The sequence below is a fragment of the Pseudopodoces humilis genome, chromosome 9, assembly GCF_049639895.1.
Source record: "Pseudopodoces humilis isolate 2021_Gansu_Grassland_sample_001 chromosome 9, ASM4963989v1, whole genome shotgun sequence".
NCBI lineage: Eukaryota > Metazoa > Chordata > Aves > Passeriformes > Paridae > Pseudopodoces > Pseudopodoces humilis.
The window spans coordinates 30,822,919-30,843,503 of NC_142208.1; the positions used below are offsets into that span (position 1 = coordinate 30,822,919).

At 45.5% G+C, this 20,585-nt stretch overlaps 1 protein-coding gene across 1 annotated transcript in view; it reads left to right on the forward strand.

Annotated features, from left to right (window-relative positions):
- The first annotated feature begins 7,280 nt into the window (after positions 1-7,280).
- The window catches only part of GRK5 (G protein-coupled receptor kinase 5), a 154,571-nt gene continuing 141,266 nt past the window's right edge, over positions 7,281-20,585 (forward strand). Inside the window, exon 1 of the mRNA XM_014250362.2 lies at positions 7,281-7,456. Within this exon, the coding sequence (XP_014105837.1) occupies positions 7,405-7,456 (52 nt within the window). The 5' untranslated portion in view covers positions 7,281-7,404. The remainder of the gene's footprint in view (positions 7,457-20,585) is intronic.

Here is a 20,585-nt window from a genome sequence, read left to right on the forward strand (position 1 = left end):
GGGGCGGGCCGCGGGGCGGGAACCCCAGAGGGGCGGTGAGGGACGCACGGAATTGCTGAATCGATCGCCTTGGGGAAGGCTTCTCGGACCGTGCAGTCAGACCTGTAGCCTTGGGAAAGGCTTCTCGTACCGTGCAGTCAGACCTGTGGCCGGACACCACCGGGTCAGGCAGACCGGGGCATCACAGGCGCGTTCAGTCTTTCCTTGAACATCTTCAGGGATGGTGACTGCACCGCCTCCCTGGGCAGCCCATTCCGATGTCTAATCACCCTTTCTGTGAAGCAATTCTTCCTAATGTCCAACCTAAACCTTCCCTGGCGCAGCTTGAGGCCATGTCCTCTTGTCTTTCCATTTGTTACCTGGGAGCAGAGCCCGGCCCCGACCTCTCTTGTCAGAGCTGTGGAGAGTGACACAACTGAGCCTCCCCCATCTCACCTGCTCCTCTCAGGACTTGTGCTCCAGACCTTTCTTCAGCTCCGTTCCCTTCTCTGGACCTGCTCCAGCTCCTCAATGTCCGTCCAGAACTGCGGGGCCCAGAATTGGACACAGCACTCGAGGTGCAGCCTCACCAGTGCCGTGTTCCCAGCGCTGTGCCCGGGCTGAGCCCGTGGGCTCCGGCATGGGTGGTGTTTGCTGTCTGCCGATACAGCCCGGCTTGTGATCAGAAACCTTCCACAAACACGCTTGCAATTGGCTCTCATTATGCTGAGCTCACTCGGATTATCATTACAGAATCACAGAAGATTCTTAGTTGGAAGGAATACACAAGGGTCATCAAAGTCCAGCTGCTGGCCCTGCACAGGACATCCCAAGAGTCACACTGTGTGCCTGTGGGCATTGTCCAAACCCTTCTGGAGCTCTGTCAGGCTGGGTGCTGTGCCCACTTCTGGGGAGCCCATTCCAGTGCCCAATTACCCTCTGTTTTTTTCTTAAATCTGGTGGTTTTTCTCATATACAACCTAAACCTCCCCTGACTCAACTTCAGATGGTTCCTCAGTTCCTGTCACGGATCACCACAGAGCAGTGTCTGTCCCTCCTCTTCCTCTCACAAATAAGTTGTACATTTCAATGTGTTGTCTCCTCAGTCTACTCCAGGTAAACAGAACAGGTGCCCTCAGCCACTCCTCATACAGCATCCCCTCAAGAACCTCCTCCACTTTCGCAGCTCCTAGCTTCTTTCTTTGTGTTCCCTCATCTAAACACTTAAACCAAGCTGAACCCAGTTTCTCTTCTGTGTTTTAGTAACTTCTGCTTTCATATATTTATAAATATTCACAACATTTCAGAAAGGACAGCTAGAGAAAAGTCTGGCTCTGCTAGCAGGATAAGCTCAGCCATCAGCATCATGAGGGTAAAGCCAAAGGCAGCCAGAGCAGTGTCAGCTACTCCTGGGATGAAATCAGTGAATGTCAAATCTATACTTCTGAATTTATTCCTGGTACTGATACATCTGCCTGGTCCAGTCACCTCTGTAATAGTGAAACCTCTGAGCCTTCAAAAGAGGGAGGATTGTGTTCAACCTGCCTGTTAGGGTTGATAATTATTTGGTATTAACTCGGTACTATGCCTAGGAATGGTTTGGGGCAGTATTAGTTGGTGTTGTCCAAAAGTGTGCTGAGACCTTTCTGGGCATTTAACATCATGGCAAATTTCAGTCCCTGGCAACTTGAATTTATTAATCCAGACATAGGCAATGACAGTGGGAAATGTGGCTCTGAAAAATTCTCACAAAAAAAGAATAATTCCTAGGAGAGTAGCCAGAATAATGTTACCTACTCAAAACATGAAAGTGGAAGCAAATAAACAATTTGTACATTAGAAAGTATGGCAGGTAGAGTGTGGGTGAGCTGTGCCCTAGTCTGCAACCTTGGATTAGGAGAGGGAAGGAGCGACTGTGACCAGGGCAGAAGTGTGGGAGGGTTTTGTGCCGCTTCTGAGGGCTGTAAGCGGAGTGAAGCTGAGCCTGGGACACCTGTGGAGCAGTGGCTGTAGGTGGAGAGCAGCAAAACCATCAGCCATTACCTGGGCTGATTCTTTTCAGAGCAGTGCAGGATGGCATGACTGTGTTCGTGTCTGAAACCTGGCACATGCCCTCGGGCACAGAGATGTGCTCACCCAGATGAGTGCCCTGGGGCTGGGCAGCAAATTGTGTGCCCAGGGGTGGCTGGGTTCCTTTCCCTCAGCAGTGGGAGCTGCATTGTGGCAGCCAGAAAAGAGCTGTTGCTCGGATTTCCTGAGGATGGCTGTCTCATCCACAGATGACTATTCACAAAACGTCTAAGTTGATGTATTCTAGACAAATGCCCTTCCCCCCATCCCCGGAAAGTTATATTTGTTTAAAACTCTTTGTTTAAACTCTTGGCTTGCAGGTGGGGAAATATTGCTCATGCTTTGTTATGGAGGCAGCATAATTCAGCTTCTCAGACCTCTGTGCAAAAGCTTGAACTACTGCTGTTTAATGGGGGATATTTTCCATTTTGCTTTTGGAAAATGAGCATCCCTGCAATCTGAAGATGGACCTTGTCACTGCCAAAGTGCACATGATTAAAGTTGTTCCTTTTTCCTCAGCTCTGGCTCTGGCACAGGCTAGAGCAGCTGCTAAACCTGGTTCTTATTGACATCCAAAGCTCAAAATCAATCTACCAAGTGATACCATATGCACATCTTTCTTCAAATCTTGTTGATTGTCTCCTTTGCTATCTTTAAGCCTGACTCAAATTGAGATGTGAAGTTGGTGAAAGACTCTCCAGGGATTTCAGCAGGCTTTAAGGAGAAGTTGATATAGAAGGTGCAGGGTAGTCCATCAGGCACTTGAACAGATAATGGGAGATGTGAATGTTCTTCTTGGTTAGGATATTTATCTGCCTGCTCCCATTTTGTGCCTCTCTTTTCTTATCTGGGAATAGTTAATTATGTCTTTCTGGTGAAAAACTAAAAGATCAGCTGATAAAAAATTCTAAATAACTCTTTTGTGTCATTCCCACTATTGTTTTGTGTTAAATTTTAAAGAGCTCTTTGAAAGATCATTGTTCACACAACAAAATTTTAGGGAAAAAGTAGCTGTTTCTCTCTAAACTTGGTGAGAGGGATAAGCAAATCTCAAATCAGAACTGCTGCTGTGGAACACTGAGTAGCAAATTCTGTGCAGAGTATGGGATACATATGTCTGCTTGTTTAAAAATAAAATCTGCTTATCTTCCAGAAGGTTATTCCATGAAATGCTGTAATAATCATTTCTCCTCTACCTCTAGGAAATGGATAACTGAAAAAGAGGCTGGGAAATGGAAAAAAACGACAGAGGCATAAACATTTTTATCTAAACCAAAGCAAAAAGTTTGGCTTAGGCAACATGATGCATCACCCCGTGACTGTTGGTAGATGGCAGCCTCTGTCCTTGCACACACGGGCGCTGAAAAATATTCCAGCTGCCTGCAAATGCTCTCACAGGCCTGTGTGCTCCCACCTGCTGATACCCAAGCTCAGCAGGAGGAGAAAGAATTTGCCCATTTGTAGCAATAAGTTTCAGAAGCAATTCCAAGCACAATCCAGTTTAGGGCTAATAATGAACGGGCTTTACGGCATTAATTAAGTATCAGAACGTGGATTTAGGAGATAGCTGTTGTTAGGGTATGTTTCCAATTGATAAGTACAGGCAAAAGCCTTTCTGACATCTGGTTCAGCAGGGTCTTATCCTTCTCTTTTGAGGCGGCCGTGCTGAGGCCGAGTGGTTTTTCTCTGGTGGCAGGATAAAACTGGGTGTGTTGCCGCTGTGTTTCTGGCTGGAGCTGTGTGAGCCCACCCTGCCGATGAGTCATCCTTCGAGTGGCTCAGAATATCACACTGTGCCTCGCTGCTTCCCTGTTCCTATTACACTGATGCATTTGGGTCTCGCTCGGTGTTGGCGTTTCATTTACAAACCTCGCTTTTCCCATAAAGATGGCTGCCAGCCCTGCTTTACCCTGATGTTCAGCGCTCTTAGGTTTTTAGGAGAATGACTCAGATGGAAATTTTAAAGCACATTTTTAAAGCACCTTAGAACATTTTTCAGAATATGAATTTTTTTTTTGGTAGCCTCTATTTTTTTTTCCTTCCAGTATTGGTTGTTTCTGCATATGATTCAGACTGAATTTTCATTTCTCTCCTAGCAAGTGTTGAATCAAGATATTTAGACCAGCAAAAGAGACCTGTGTTCCTTCCCTGCAGTCTTTCCCTGCCACCCTGTCCGAGTCCACATATTTCAGCACCATTTTACAAGAGCGAATAGAGTCAGATAAGCAGTGGAACAGATTTACATGTCTCCTGTTTCCTTCTCCCTCACTCACAGACAACCTGACTGTTCCAATAAATCAGGTGTGGACATAGCTTGAAATTCAAGGACTGTGTCACCACAAGAGAAAATGGATATAAATAAATCTACCTCTTCTTATTTTTTTTGTTGTTTTTGTGAACCAGTTGTTCCAGGTGACCTGAGAATGAAGATACTGACAGCTGTGAAGCAGTCATGAGGTAAGAGTCCAAATGCTGCAGTGGGTTTTGCAAAATCCAGCTGATGGACTTTCTGTGCAGTGGAACTTGCTCTGCCAGCATATGGGGAGCCACATCCATGAACGGGGCCATCCATCCCAGGCCTGTGTCATACATCAGGGGTTTAATCAGGCTTAAAAAGTGCAGGAGAAAAGAGAGATGCAGTGAGAACTAATCACCTGGATTTTGTTTTTCAAAGTAGTGCTAGGGAGTGCTAGTGAACACACCTCCTTCTATGTCCTAGTGCACCACAGTGAGTCAGATTTATTAGAAACAAGGGGAGGAGTTGTTAGTTAACATAAGAATATTGAAAAAAGCCTCTCCATTGCTCTCCCAATAAGCATGGAGTCAGAATCGCTGCTCTCCATATAGATGTGTAACTAAGACACACATATTATTGCAGACCCTCAGCAACCTGATAGCTGAGCTCAGATCTCCCCACTCCCTGCACTCAGCCACATTTATGTGGTTACCTCTGGTCCACTTCAATGCACAGCCATGCAGCTGAGCTGCAATAACTCCTGTGGCAGCAGCACACACGCTGCTGGCTGGCTGTCCCTGCTCCTGCGGGAGCTGGTGAGCGTGCCTTTGGCTGCCAGGATCGTGGAGCGCGCAGCAGCTGCGCCGCTCATGAACACTAGGTAGCTCCGTGGGATTTCCAAACTCCAGACAGATCTGTTGTAACTCTTCTGATAAATAGGTTTGCCCTTTCAAGAATTAAATATTTGAAACTATACAGGAAAACATCAGTGTGCTGGAGTCATGCTTTTGTCCCACAGGGTAACACTGTGGGTGACTCCACATAACTAGAGGTACATACAGATATTAGATAAAAGAGGAGCATCAGAGCTGTTGGGTGCACATGATGATTTCCAGTGCAACTCACACTTAAGCTCTTCAAGATCTGCCCTCTTCATTCAGGCACCTCTATAAAAATACCGCAGCAAACACAGTCAGTGCTCCCTGTGGAGTCTCCCATGGAGGTGAATCCCTCCCCACGGCTCAGTCTCATCCTGAGGTGCAGCAGACACAGCGATATCCCACTGCTGCTGCAGTGAGTGCTGCTTCACAAAATGGGCACTTAGACACATGCCTTCATTTGTCCTCCAGAGAGGTGTTGCTTGTAGCATTAAAAACATTCTGTGTAATAAAAGTTCTGTCTTCTACCATCAGCCACGTTGTGATGTTTGCATTGTCCTTATGATGATCATTAGTGGGAGGCTGGGCAGGGATGTGAAATGCACTTAGAACTGCGCATAATCTGCTCTGTTTACATCAGTGCTTCCACAGAAGAGTTCAAACAACAAGCAGGGCAGATGCTTCTTAGGAGCCTCATCTCTGTGCTAAGGCTCTGGTTTCCAGGAAGCAATTTCTCCCTCAAGAATTATTTAATCAGAGAAAAATCTTCCGGTACTTACAGACACAACTGCTGCTGTATAGAACTTGTATTACAAAGAAAGTACCACAACATGGAACTGCTCTGAAGGCTGAATGTTTTTCTGAAGCTACAGGAGAGAGGCTATGGAAGATTGTACATAGCAGTGCCACCTGCTATGCAAAATAACTTTCAAAGGTCAAACCTTTGACACTTAATCAGGTACAAAAGGCATTTATTGTAGCAATTTTACCCCCAAGGTATTATTCATTAAATGCATTTCTCATCTATTTCCTATGTTCAGAAAATGTGTTCTAGGCAGTCTGCAAGCTTTGCTATCGCAGCTCATTTCTGTGTGGCTGTGGAAAGAAACAAATTGGTACAATAAAAAAAAAAGAAGAAAAAAGTAGTGTCTATGCTCCACTTACAAAAAGGTGCATGTAAATTTGATTTGCTTCATGTGGATTTAATCAATGCAAATACAGATGGGGGAAGAGTGTCAGTGGGAGTAATGGGTCGTTTTTATTCCTCTTTCATTGCTTGACCTGATGAATCGATCTACCCCGTTGCTAGGAAAATCAGAATCATGCTGACATGAGCATCTGTCCTATGTAGACAGGAGAGAGTTTATGTTGTAATCTAGCGCTTAAAATTCACAAACTTTCCACAAGTGGCTGATGCCTCGCACAGCTCCTTACAAGGGTGAAAACAACGGTGTGGCAGAAGAGATGGGGTTCCTTCGGGTTCTTCCGTAGGGGGCTTTTGCGATCCCGAGAAAGGCGAGAAGCCACGGCCCGAGGAGAAGGGCGGAGGGGGAAGCCGTCTGCCGGCTGTCGGCAACCCCTTCCCACGAGTGTGGGCACCTGCCGGGGGGTGACGAGCACGAAAAGCCGGGCCGGGGAGCCCTGGGAACCGCGGGCAAGACAAGAGGAGCCCCGGGATGGAGCCCGGCACCAGAGCTGCGCCGGGGCCGCGACCGCGGGAGCCCCGCGTATCGCCCCGCGCATCCCGGCGGCGAACACCCACCCCCGCCGCCCAGAACGTTCTGGCCGGCCCCTGCCCCTGCCCCTGCCCGTGCTCTCCCCCTCCCCGAGGCGGACAGTAGCCGTCCCTCCCTGGGGACCCTCCGCCGCTGCGGAGCCGGCGCCAGGTGCCCCAGGACTACACGTCCCGGCGTGCCCAGCCCGGCGGGGCCGGCGCCTGCGCGGGGCTGCGGGGCCGCTCCGCGGTGCCACACCCCCGGGGGAGGGAGGCAGGAGCGCCCGAGCCCTCAAACCACCGGGGGAGCCGGCGGGGCGGAGGATGGAGTAGCGGGGCGCGGCGGAGCAGACAGCGCGGGGAGCGCCGCCTCCGCCCGGGGAGCGCGGGGGAGCGGGCGGGCAGGCGGGGATGATGCGCGGGGGGACAGCGCGCTAGGGGCAGGAGGCGGGTGGTCGCCCGGAGACTCCGCACCTCGGAGTGACGTCCTGCTGCAGTGCCGCTGCCTGCGCTGCCCGAGCTCGTCAATGGAGCTGGAAAACATCGTTGCCAACACCGTTTTGCTGAAAGCCAGGGAAGGTGAGAGAGCGGCGGGAGGGGAGAGGGGGCCGGAGCATCCTTGTCGCAGTCGCCCCTCCGCGGAGCGATGCCCGCGGGATGCGGGCGGGCACCGGTGGGGATGCGTGCCGGTCCCGCCGGCGGCGGCTGTCGGGGTGCCATGTGGCTGTGCCGGCTTTGGAAACGGCTTGTTTGAGACAGAGCCCCGGTGAAAAGGAAAATACCGCTGTTTTTCCCTGTGCGCGGGGCTTTGGGAAAGGAAGTGAATGAGATTGCAGAGATTACAATATTCACCCATCTCTTCCTTCCCCCTTCCCGCCTCCCCCCCTCAAATCTGGTCCCACAGATTGTGCTATTTCAGCGTCTATTGTTAAAGGTCAGCTGCAGATGCATTCATTCAAAAGGGCTTAGCAAATCTGCAAATAGCTTTCCGCGCCGTGTGGTGAGACCGGCAGGATCGTATCGCTTCCCCGTACAGTCATTGCCTTATTCGGCGTTATTAGGTGAGATCATGTTGCCGCAAACATGCCTATTGTTGAGAGCGTGTTTGTCCCCAGCCGGAGCCGGACAGAGGGGCTGGGGGCTGAGCCCCGGCCCGCGGGTGGTGTGGGGGTCTCGGAGCGGGGGCTGTCCCCCGCGGCCGCCGCCGCGCTCGGCCAGCGGGGATGCTCCGGGCGATGCCGGAGCCGCCGCTGCTCGGCGCGGGGCGCCCTGAAAAGACGCTCGGCTGCGGCGGGGGGCTCTCAGCAGCATCCCCGTCCCGACCCCGAGGACTCGCAGAGACAGCCACCGATGGATCGGGCTCCCGGGGCTTGCTTTCCCCCCGTCGGGAGCGGACGCGGTTTCCTCTCCCCGCGCGGGCGGACATCCTCCCGCGGCCGCGGGGCGCGGAGCCGGGCGCTGGGCACGGCGGGGCTCGGGGCTCCCCGCGGAGCCCCCGTCCGCCCGGGAGCATCCCTCCGGCTGGAGCGGGAGCGCCACGCACAAGCAACACGTCTTACGGCTGCGGCATCGCTGCCAAGACGCGCTCGCCTTCTGTCTGCTCCAACCCATTTTTATGTTTGTGTTTATTTACTTGCTTGCTGCTTAAAATACGGCGTTTTTCCAAGCCCTTGCTCAGAGTTTCTTCCCTGAAAGCACTTGCTGGACCAGGCGTTTTTAGGTGCGGTACAACCTGCAGCCTGTTCTCCGCTGTCCGCCGGAGCTGCCTGCGAGTGACGCTGGGCGCCCCTTGGGTGGGCTTCAGCTCCGGCTGCTCTGAACCTGTGGAACTACGAGTAAAGCAGCGCTCATTTTGTGAGAGATATTCAAACAGTCCGCCCCTGGAGCGATCCTTTTGCTGGGAAAATAACTCAAATTGTAAAATAGTGTTTATATAACTCACAGGCTGTTGAACTTTTGAGGCTTAGCTAAAGAGTAAAGTCCTGAGATCCTCCCAAAAAAGCTCTACAAATAATAAGGGCAAAGGTGTTATCCCATTCAGCAGATCAGTAAATTATAACTTTTTGCCTTCTGATGGAGATCTTTTATTTTCTGTTGTCATTTTTAATGTTGTTTAGGATGTGGTTGTTGCTACCAGTCATACAATACCGGTTTAGATTTCAGTAGACTTTAGGAATACTTTAAAGGACTGGTATTAATTACAGTTATTGTGAGTTGTTTACAGAGAGCCAATATTTTGCAAGTAATTTTAAATGTGCCGCTCAGTTTTATGGTCCTATTCTACCATTCTCAGGAAGATGGTTACAGTCACGTCATGTTGCTTTATTGTGTTAGACTTGTATTAAAGAAGCTGTTAGCTGCAATCCAAATGGCAGAAATTGATCAAGATTTCCACAAAACTACACTCCAACTGTTCTTTAAACCATGTATGAACCTCCGGCAACATTTTTTGGAGGCCTGGTGCTGATTTATTTTTAAAGTTTGGTTTTTGTTTTTTGGAGGAGATATGAAATTTTTTAAGTGAAGAACAAAGGGCAAATTACATGCCTGACATCAGAGCCACAAGTATTATTGCTGTATGAGATAGGTTGCCACACTTTAGTTATTGTTGTAAGCTGCACTGAGTAAAGTAGTTTTTAAGATTTGCATTGAGTTAGTTAGGTGGCTTTTGTTGCAGATAAAAAAGGCAGACAACATATGTAAGACCAAGAGTAAAAAGCAAGTTAATATATTGAAGATTATGGCACCTAAAAATAAGTTTGTTCCAGGTCCTGCAGACTCCCTCAATAGATTTAGATGGGTGAATGTGTAGCCTAAGCCAAGTAAGTGCCTGTGTGTTTCCACTTGTGAAGTCAAAAGCTGAATTAGCTCAATCACACGCTGGTTGGTGCCTGCAATGTGGTCCTTAATGTTAGGAGGAGAAAAGTGATGGGATCCACTCTGCAAATGTTAGTTAAGGCAGAAATTTTGTCAGAATTGCAAGGGGAACACAAACCTACTCTCAGTAGCAAAGGGAATGTCAGAGAGGTTTAGGTAGAGCTGCAGTGTGAAATCCAGCAGTGAGGACATTTGAAGTAGTCAGAAGTCAGGCTGAGTGGCCACCATTGTTTTATAGCAAATGTTTTATAGCAAATATTGGTTAAAATTTTGCAACTCCTTTGCTCTGGCCTTGGTAGTTTTTCGGGGATTTTTTTTCCTCCCCCTTTTTTTTTTTCCCTGTGGTCCTTTGTCTAAGTTCCTTCACCCCTGGTGTAAAGTGAGCTTTTTAGCTGAAATACCAGGGGGCAAGTTTTATAACTGCTACACAAATACTTGCACTTAAATCCTAATGATCACAATGAGAAGCACACCCAGAATTAACTGATGCCATGTGAAACATGAGTAATCTTATTAGAGCAACAAAAAGAGTAAATGTGGTTCACATACAAAAATGCATTTCAGTGAATAATTTCAAGCAAAGAATAAATTTCAGGAAATTTTAATATTTTTGCAGAATATGAAGGTTTTGACACAAAATTACATGTAAGTTACTTGTTATACTCAGAAGTCTGTCAGTTTGAACATGTTAGAATGGAGATTTACTGCATTTGAAAGTCCATTCATTATTTATTAGGAGTAAATTTATGCTGTTTCCTCAACTATAATTTCTCATTTCTTGAATGCAAAGTTCCATTTCACAAATCGCTAATCCCTTTTCAGACTGAATAGAAAATGCATCTGGTTTAATTATAGGAACCAAATAGGTATTTTGGAACTATCTAGTATTGCCTGGGCAGAAGAATAAGCTGAGAAGGGAAGACAAGAAAGATCAGAGTCATAAAAAGAAAATCAAAACAATAACAATTGCAGTCATTTTGAGTTGAGTAAGAACCCCAGATTGTGAGGTGGCAAAACATTTATCTGGATCTTCATGGCATCATTGAATGGTTGGGTTGGGATCACCCAGTGCCACCCCTGCCATGGTCAGGGATGTCTTCCACCATCCCAGGCTGCTCCAAGCCCCATCCTGGCCTTGGACACTTCCAGGAGCAGCCACAGCTGCTCTGGGCGCTCTGTGCCAGGGCCTTCCCACCCTCCCAGGGCACAATTCCTCCCCAGTATCCCATCTATCCCTGCCCTCTGGCAGCGGGAAGCCATTTCATTGACTTTTCTTTTCATCAGCCTTCTTGTTCCTGAGTCTCAGCAGCGGTGTCTGAGGCACAGAACCACCCAGCCACGAGCACTGCAGATCCACCACGCTGCCAGCAATGAGCCCAGGCTGGGCAGTGAGTCCCAGTTCACCTTCCCAGTTTGTTTGGCAGAGGGCATCATCAGAAACAGAGCCAGGAGAGACCAAGAACTGAATCTCCTGAGGTCTCAGAGGAACTTCAACAGTCCTAATCCAGAGAAGATTTAGCTTGTATCCAGAGTCTTGAATCTACCCTTGCCTGCCAAAAGCAGTAAGCTGATAAAAGACAAGTTTTTTGAGAGATAATTGATAAAAGATAAGTTTTTTGAGAGACTGATAATTAAAGTAGAGTGTTTATATGCAAAATAAACAATGGTGTGAAGAGCATGATCAAAGCATGGTGATTACCTGAACACCCTTCCTCATGAGCTGTTCTTTCCTAGCCATAAGGTCAGCCTTCCCTGATGTTTCCTGCTGCTTCTGTGGGCATGAGCTTCCTCAGACAACCTGAAACACATTTCAAAACAGAAATACAACTTGACTCTGAGATTGCAAAATTCTTTAAAATTTTGTACAAACAAACAGACAATTCTCACTGCTTTGGAGTTTTAATGATAGCTGTGATGTCTAATTTAGTCATTAGTTTTAAAGTAGCCACTTTGGAAGATGAACTGTGTTTTTTTGTCAAACCTAGAGTTTCTAAAGCGCAAAGTTTACCATGTAAAAGGAAAAAAAGAAAATCTTCAACCACTGAAACACAATGGGAAGGCTTTTTTCCCTTTTTAGGTAGGCTGAAATTCTAAAATAAGCTTATTTATGGCACCCAAGCAGAGCCTTCTATTGGCCTAGACAAAAGGAGTGACCTTTTATACTCTCAGAATTTTTTGATGAGTGCACACTGATGCCATATAACATGCAAAATGTGCCTGTTCATAAATTGCTGTATTTTTAGCTTTCTTTTGCAGGATGATCACAGGAGAGATTTGTGTGTGTCCGTACTGGCAAAAGACTAGCAATAAATCCTAAACATGAAGCGTGATTGCTTTCCAAGAACTTGGCTGCAGAGCACTTGGAAAAAGGGCAGGAGAACAATGAAAAGCATATTTTGAAGGAAAGGAGGTGGCTATAGTGACAGCCAAAACACTATGGAGAATATGGTTATTGCAACTTCATTAAGCAGTGCACTGAATGCAGAATCCAAGGTCCTGTCCCCCATCCCTTGACGTAAACCCAAAATGTTTTGTATGGAAAACATTGGAAGCAGAGGAAGCTTCCATGTGGTGTCTCAGTTTAGTTTTCTTTTTTGGAGTTCAAGAGAAGCTCACCACTGTAATGGCTTTCAAAAAAAGTATTTCAAGAATGGAGTCAGCCATTGCTCCAGATGCAACAGGGTGATTTTAAGCAGTAGTTTAAAAAAAAATAGTTACCTGGAACCATTTCTTTCAGGGGGAAAAAAAATTACCCAGAAGAGTCAAGACTATCTGATTATATTTTAATCAAGGAAATTCAGGAAAGAGGATTTTTCAGGCCTCTCTGAAAAGAATGTGTAGGTCTGAACCACTTCAAAATTTCTTTTTAGAGAAGGGAATTGGTTCTGTAGCCACACCTTGCTTAGGGCAAATGTGTATGTGTAGAACTGGCTTGAAATATATTTCCTATGTTGTTTTTTTGTACTTTTTGATAGCAGGGCTGATGCAGAGCAAGGTAGAGCTGTAGCTGTGCCCTTGGTGGACACTCTGGGGTTCTCCAGTGTGCAGACAGGGGCAGCAGGGCTGGGGATGTGGCAATGCTGGAGAAATCAAGAACTCTTCCATCCAAACTTCTTCACTGGAGAAGAACCATGCTCCTTCCTGTGTTGTTGTGTGGAACTGTTATGGTCTGATTGCTGTCTTGTTGGGTTTGTAGGCATTTAAAAAATACTTAGTAGTGAGCCAGGTTATTAACACAGAGAACCTATTATGTAGTAAAACTTTTAGTACAAATGTTAACTGTGGAGGTTTGAGTAGAACTACTTACATCTGCTCCATTAATCTCATGGGATTGCTTTCCTCAAGTGCAAAATAATAAATCTAAGAGAGTCTGCCTGTCTCTGTTATCAGTATGTTCTTTTTCTGAAAAGGTTTTAACTTAGTGTTGCTGAAATTATCCACTCAGAAAAGAATTTTCAGTCCTTACACAAGACATTGACATAACTGTATGACTCTTTTTTTGTATTAGTTAAGAATACTCTGAGAACTTAGTAAAAAAACACCCAAAAGAGGTGGTTTTAGTGATGTTCTGCTGAGTGTTACCACAGCAGCAGCACGTGGACCAAACCAGCCCATGTGTCTTTGTGATAAACAGCTCCAGAATGAAAGTCTGAAACACAGTCGTGCCCCAAGATGAGCCCTGCCTGCCCATGCCTTCATCCCCACTGAGTTTGGGTTGGCTTGTGCTGCCCCATTTTGAAGGAGAAACAGCTTAAGAGGAATTCAGCAGCTCTGACTTTGCTGCTTTAGGCCCCAGGGGTATGTTACACCTGTTTGGTGGCTGATACTGCTTCCTTTTTCCTTTATACCTGTGGACAGCACAATGTGTCACTCCTGGAAAAAAACAGACAACAAAGACCCCACAATTGCATCCTGGCTGACTTCTTGGAAAATGAGCTCCCTTTCCAGGTCCTTTCCTGCTGTGCTAGCTGAGAGCTGCTAATGATCTCTTCCCAGCTCAGAGGATGAAGACCTGTGTGCTGAGCACTTTGATGTTTGCAGGGAAGGGTCTGAAGCCCCAGTAGTGTAGTCAGACCTACTGCAGATGTCTTCTGATCCCCACAAACCTTAGAACTGGCTGCTAGCATGGGGGCAGGGTCCTCCTGCATGGGTAGAGACACAAGTTGTGGTTTTGTTGTTCGGCTGACTGGTTCTTCTCCCACGCTGCTTTTCTGCCAGTGTTACTCTGTGAATGACTTCTGGTTTGTATTGATCCAGGGAAAGCTACAATATCACATCAGGATCCATACTGTTGCACTGAAAAACTTTAAAAGCAGATTGTTTTATCAAAGCAGGTACTGTGCCTAAGTAAAAATCCAACCAAAGAAACACAGGTTCTGGACAGAAAATTGGGAGTTAGGGATCTAACTCCTGCTCATCTGAGATCTTCCCCTGCATCTTCACTTTGAAAATATTCTGTGTGCTGTATGAGTTTTTTGTGTGGCAGTGGGGAAGAAAAAAATTGGTTACCCCCTATTTTTACTGGCATGTAATCTAAACAATAACAAGATGATATAATCCTAATATTTCTTTAAGACCACAGGATGTGAAATTAAATTAGAAGGCCAGGAAAATAAAGAACCCTGCAGTTTGATTACACTCAGCTGGATTATCTTTCTAATTATTTTCTTTGGAAGATTTAAAAATGCATACGGCTTTGTGAAAAAGATTAAGTAGGGAAACCAAAATTAAAGTAAACAATCTAAAGAAAATATTGCAAAGATGATGGGTATTTTACTTAATTAAAAAAAGATGCACCAAGTTGCCTGTAAAAAATTAAAGTATGGAAGAAAACACAGGTGAGGAGGAAGATGGATGAGGCTGTTCAACTGGCTCAGCTGCTTCTAGCTCATATAATGTCCTTTCAGATATGGTTAAGAAACTGTCAGAAGCAGTTATTCAGGGAGGAAGGGCAGGCTGAAAGGAGGAGAATTACACACAGGTACTTGAGCCTCAATTCAGACCTGGGAGCAAATAATGCAAATAGTGAAGGAAGGGTGGTTGTCTGTGTTCCAGGATGAGATTTGTTATTCACAGATAAGTTTTTGGTGGTACAGCCAAGGCTAAAAAATGTCTATGTCCATCATTTCCAGCACCTAGGGATGTGTTTTCTATGCATGAGTAGTCCTGTGGACTTCATGGGCTCTGCTTGCTGGTTGGAAATGCAGCTTGTTTGTGCTCAGGGATCAGCCAGTTCTCACTGCAGCCGAGCTGTTCCAGGCAGTAAGGCCATAGGGATAGAGCTGAAGGGAAACTACTGGAAGCCATTGGGAAAGACCTACTACGTCATCTTGTCCCTGGTCTGCCATGTACTTTTTAAGGTATGAAACACATTGGTATAAAAATGACTCCATTTATGGGTCTGTCTCTCCAGATTTTTTTAAATGAGCCCAAGAAATTTTGACTTCTTTTTTTTCTGGTTAAATTTCCCTTACTCCCATCTCCTTTACTCATGCAACCCCTTTTGTACAGTTTTCATTTTTCCAGGTACTTTCTGTTCCTCGCCAGTTACGGTCTTGCCAAATTTTACAGGATTTGTTCTTCTTCCAGCCTGTCAGCTTGGAAGGCCCAGCTGAGATTTTATGAGTTGAGCTGGAGCTCCGTCCCGGTGGTGGGTTCCTCTGCCGAGGGACAGATTGGCCACGCAGGGAGAAACCTGCTCCTCACCCTTGCTCCTCACCCTGCCCCACCTCAAAACCAGCCCAAACAGCCTCTGTGGTGGGGAGGGACCCTGGGGAAGGGGCAGGACACACGGGGTATTTCACCAGGGTATTTCTCAGTGGTTTCTCCTGCTGAGGTTGCTGGTGGAGCTCCCTGTTATCCCCAGGATGCCGGGGAGGCGGTTAATAAGCTAGAGCAGCTATTTTTTGCCTTGGTTGAGTATCCTCTTGGGTCCCATTGAATGCATGATTTCACTATGAGCCTGGCTCTTCCTGGTAGGCTGAGGTTATGTTGCAAGTTCTGGAAGTTACCATATTTTTCATACAATTCCTTCTTTGCTTCACTACTCAAAGAGCCAATCTTTACCTTGTATGGGTGTGGAGAATGACGACTTTTTGAATGCTGTTTGTTGGTTCCCAATGCTCCTGAACCAATCCCTTTTTCCTAACATCATTCTCCCACTGAATAAATGTGGATGATTTTATTTCCTCTCCCTGTTGGAGTAGTCAAAACTTTTCTAGACCAAAATTCCCATATTTTGTTCTTCCCATTTCTCTGTCTAGTTTATTTTCCCTGTCCTCTGTTTCCAACACCACCTTTGAATCTGAGAAGTCTTTGATGTACTGTTTAAAACACATTTAATTAGTTTGGATTAAATGTCAGTTTCCTAGCCACATGTAAGGCTCTATGTATTTACACACTCCTATTATCCTTGGTTGCTCTTTGGTCAGTGTTTAGTCTGCGTGACAAGTCTCCTGTCTAAAATTACTGAAACTGTTCTTTTTTTCCTCTTCATGCATGCATTATGAGAGATCTTCATGGCTCTATGGGAAGTCTTTATTTTACAATGAAAGCTTTAGACTCTGCCTGCCTCAGAGCTCTCCCTCAGTTTTATCTTGTGTGTCCCAGGAAAGGGCCTACCTGCCAGGAGAATGGAGAAATTCTGTAACATTACAGTGGTGTTCACTTGGCAGCATCTGCAGAAGCCACTAATGGAGGACCTCATCTTGTGGGGAAAAAAAAAAAAAAAAAGGTTAAAAAAGGAGAGAAATGCAGCTGGAAGAAGAGGAGATTCAGAAGCAAAGGGAAGATGTCGATGCCAAGTGAAAACAGCACCAGTGAGTCCTCTGTGACACTTCCGTCAAAATATTCCTGTAGGCAGTGCAAGGGAACTGACACCTTTAACAAGCAGATGAGTTAGAAAGAATGGATGCCAGGCTAAATCATCATTTAGCCAAGGTTGCCAAAATATCTGTGGAAGACATAGATATATGTAGAAATACATTCATTCATACTGGTGGTGTTTAATGCTTGTCCTTAGCTTTCTGCTGATTTCATCTTCCTCTTCTCTCTTAAGTTAGATTTTGTTTCTTCCTGGGGATGAAGTAATCACTTTTAGCCAATGTTCTGTCTTCCATCTTCTTCAGTTTTGGCTGTTATAGATGTAGTTTCTTTATTTTCCAGTGCTCTGGGTCTCTATGAAGGAGGAGAGGTTTTAGTGAAAAGCACTCTGGAAATCAATAGGGTTGCTTTTTGTGCTGGTGATCTTGCTACTTGCACAGCAAACCTTTCTCCTGCAGAAATCAGTGGAACAACCTACTTCTCCTCTTTTGTTGCACAAAAATGCAACTGCTCACCCTGCAAGTTTAGCAGAGGAAATTTTAGTTGGCTATCAGTTATGGAAAATTAAGGGAATCTGGACACTCATCCTTAATCTTACTATGAGAGGAAGGATAGTTGCCCAGTGCAACATTTGGAAGCTGTGAAAAAACTTAAAAATACAGGAATTTGGGCTAATCTATGAATAAACCCTTTCTGTCTCCCTCCTCAGCAATTCCACATCTACATTCCATCTTTGAATCCTGGTTTTGTGTTTTCTGAGGATGCCAAATTTTAAATCATGAGTTGAGTGAGAATTCCGCATGAAGCACACATCTGGGAAAGTTTGTGCTTTGTTTATTTCAGCAGCAGAGTTTTGGGAAGAACTATCCAGATGATTTACATATGATGTAAGGTTTTCTCAGGGTTACCATACACCTGTCCTGGAAGCCTGGTGTGTTTAGTGTGCATCTCCTTTCACTCTTTGCTGGATGAGAGACAGGAATGGTTCAGGAATGAAAAAAAAACCCACAGAAATTTAGCACTCTGGTTTGGAGAGCTGGTGATAGAACAGAAAAGCATTTGAAGTTTGAAATTCTTGTCACCAGGTGCAGCAGGTGCCTGTGGAAAGGCGTGGATATCCCAGTCCTTCCTCAGGCTGGATTTTTCAACCTCCCATTCAAGGGTCTTACTGAACAGAAGGTGGCTTTACCCTGTGGGACTTAACAGAGGGATCTATCCTTTGTGAATTTATTTAATATATTTTTTGGATCACATTTCTGCTTTTGGCCTGAGCAGCTTTCTGTGGTGATGAGTTCCATCGTGTAACAAAAACATGCAAGCTTCCCCACACGTGTCCTTCATGAGGGACTTGGTTACTGTATGACTTACGTTTTGGCAGCAGTCACTGTGAAGATGTGGAAGTGTCTTGGAGGGGGAAGAAAGAGAATTATCCACAAATCAATCAAATATTTCTGGGTTTTTGCTGTGTTGGTTTGGTTTTTACTTTTGTTTTAACATGTGGATCTCCTTGCTTCTGCGATTTATATTGGAACATCCATGATTTTATAACCTTTTATGTCCTCTAATAAACAGTGCATCTCCAGGCTGAAAGGTCCAATCTGTCATCTCTGTCCCTTTGCATTTTTTAATTCTGTGTCCTTTTTCAAATGGGGTGACCAGAACCACCTGGCACTGGTGTGCACTATGGGCAGTGGTGCAGTGCTGCTGACCACTTTGTACTTTCTTCTTGTCACCATTTTAACTTGATGTTTGTTTGCATTTTTTTCCCCACTGCCACAAGTATTCATTACTAGGCCTATTTGATGGTGACCTCAGAAATTTATCTCCCGAGCTGCAATGTTTAATTTGGAGCCCATTGTTTGGTGGATATAGCAAGAGTTGTTTTCCTTCATGAGCAATACTGTGCTGACACAGAATATAGCTTTGTTTTATTCTCCTAATTTTTAAGTGATTTAGTACTGCAAAATACTCCTGCAACTCTTCGCAGCCTGTTTTTGTTACAACTGTCCTGAAGAAATTTCTCTTGGCAGCAGATGCCATCTTGTTTATTTATCTCTTTCCTAGACCATTTATAAATACACTGAATAGTCCAAGTCCTTTTGTAGATCTCTGTGGCACCCTGTGCTCCACTGTCAAATTCTTATCCCTGATTTTCCATCTTGTCAACTGCTACTGACTCACAGCAGGGTCCCCTCTCCAGAAACAGTTCAGTTTCTTAACAATTGTTGGGGAAGGTCACTGCCAAGAAAATCAATGTTCAAAAGTGTCAAAATCCACCTGCCCAGGCAGCTGTGAGTACAGCCAACTTCTTCCAGAGGTGGGGAGGAAAAGGGAATGAGAAATGTAGGAATTTGCCAGCTGATGGCAGTGTTTGAAGGAGCCGTTCCTGAGACAACTGAAGGTTGGCAAAGAAGTGAGGGTTACACCAAGGGTTGAGGGACAAGGTCCCAGGTGAACACTCTCAAAATGGGCCCTGTAAAATGTACCCATCAAATCTCTGAGGCTGCTGTAAGCTCAGTGATCACTCCTAATGCCCTAGAGGAGTGTGATACCTGCCAGTGGTGCATTGGCCACAACACACTGAAAAATGAACCCAAATCTGCCTCCATCCCCAAATCCTGCCCGTCATGGGAACAAAAAAAAAAATAAAAAAGGTGTTTTCAGGTAATTATTCTTCAAGACCTGTACACTAAATATTTGCCTCTGTCCATGCATGCATGCACAGGATCAACCTCTTTCATCAGACAGCCTAATCCAAAATCTCTTGCAGGTTTCGGGACATTTGTTATTCTGGCTCATGCAGACTTCCAGCTGCAGAATGTTTATTTGGCTGTGAAAAGTCTATGAAGTAACAATCTTTGATGGATTCAGCATATTGTTTTCTCTTCCTTTTTTGGGATGCTGTTTGCCTCCAGCTCTCATGGGGAACACATCTCTCTTTTCTGTGTATCATAAATACCAGAGGCCACGAAGGGCTGTGGCGGTGGCACAGGTAGGAGCCTGCACTGCAGAGAGCTTGCCTAAAAGTAATGCACAACAAGTTAATGTTTAACCTTGCCAGCATTTCAGGTTGCTAATAATTTATCCTTGCTTATTAGCAGCTTATGGCTTGGATAATACCACCACACTGGGATTTTTCATGGAGGCAAGTGAAGGAAGTAAACTCTGGCTCCGTCAGCATAGTTGGGAAAGCAGATAGGGAAATTTATTATTTATTGAGTGACCTCTCCAAGACCTTTGTGTGGTGGTTGATATAAACAAACTGGTAATTACAAAGAGTGAAATAAGCAGAAGGAAGCTTTTTAAAACTTAGGGGTGTGCTGTGTAAATGATGCTTCCAAGATGAAGCTCAAGTCTATATGTTACAAATCTTTTTCAAAGGGATTGTTGGAATATATTTTTAAGCAAACGTTTCCCAGCTGTGTGAAAGCATGAAGCTTGTTTAGAAGCCCAGAAATATTTTACAAGGTGAGGACAGAGCATGCTTTTGTTCAGAGTCCCTGGCCTAAATTTAAAAAAATACTTAGTGATTTTTTTAAAAAAAATATTTTTCAGCTTTTAGATACAATGAGCTGAGAAGGAATTAAAATAGGGAGTTAACTACTGGATATTAAACTCTGTTAAAATGTGCATTCTGTGCAGGGAAGAGGTAAATGTGAGAGGTCTGACATGTCTCTAAGGCCAGATACCAAGGAGGGCAGGCAGCAAGGCTTTGACCTCTGCCCTCTGTTCATCTCTGTGCTCGCTGTAATCGCTCAGATCTTGGGATGCAGCACCACATCTTGAAAGGGGGAATGTAGAAATGCTGCCTGTGGGAACCTGCCAGTGCAGGTGCCAGCTGAAGATGCCATTTTATAAACACTGAAGCAGGTAATACGTTTCAGACGTGAATAGTCCCACAAGGCGAACAATTTGCTGACGGAGGCAATCTGAGCAGTTGCTCATCAGTGAAAGTAAATGCTTCACATTCCTGGCTCTTGCCTTTTTGTGTAAGTAGTTAGAGGGCCTG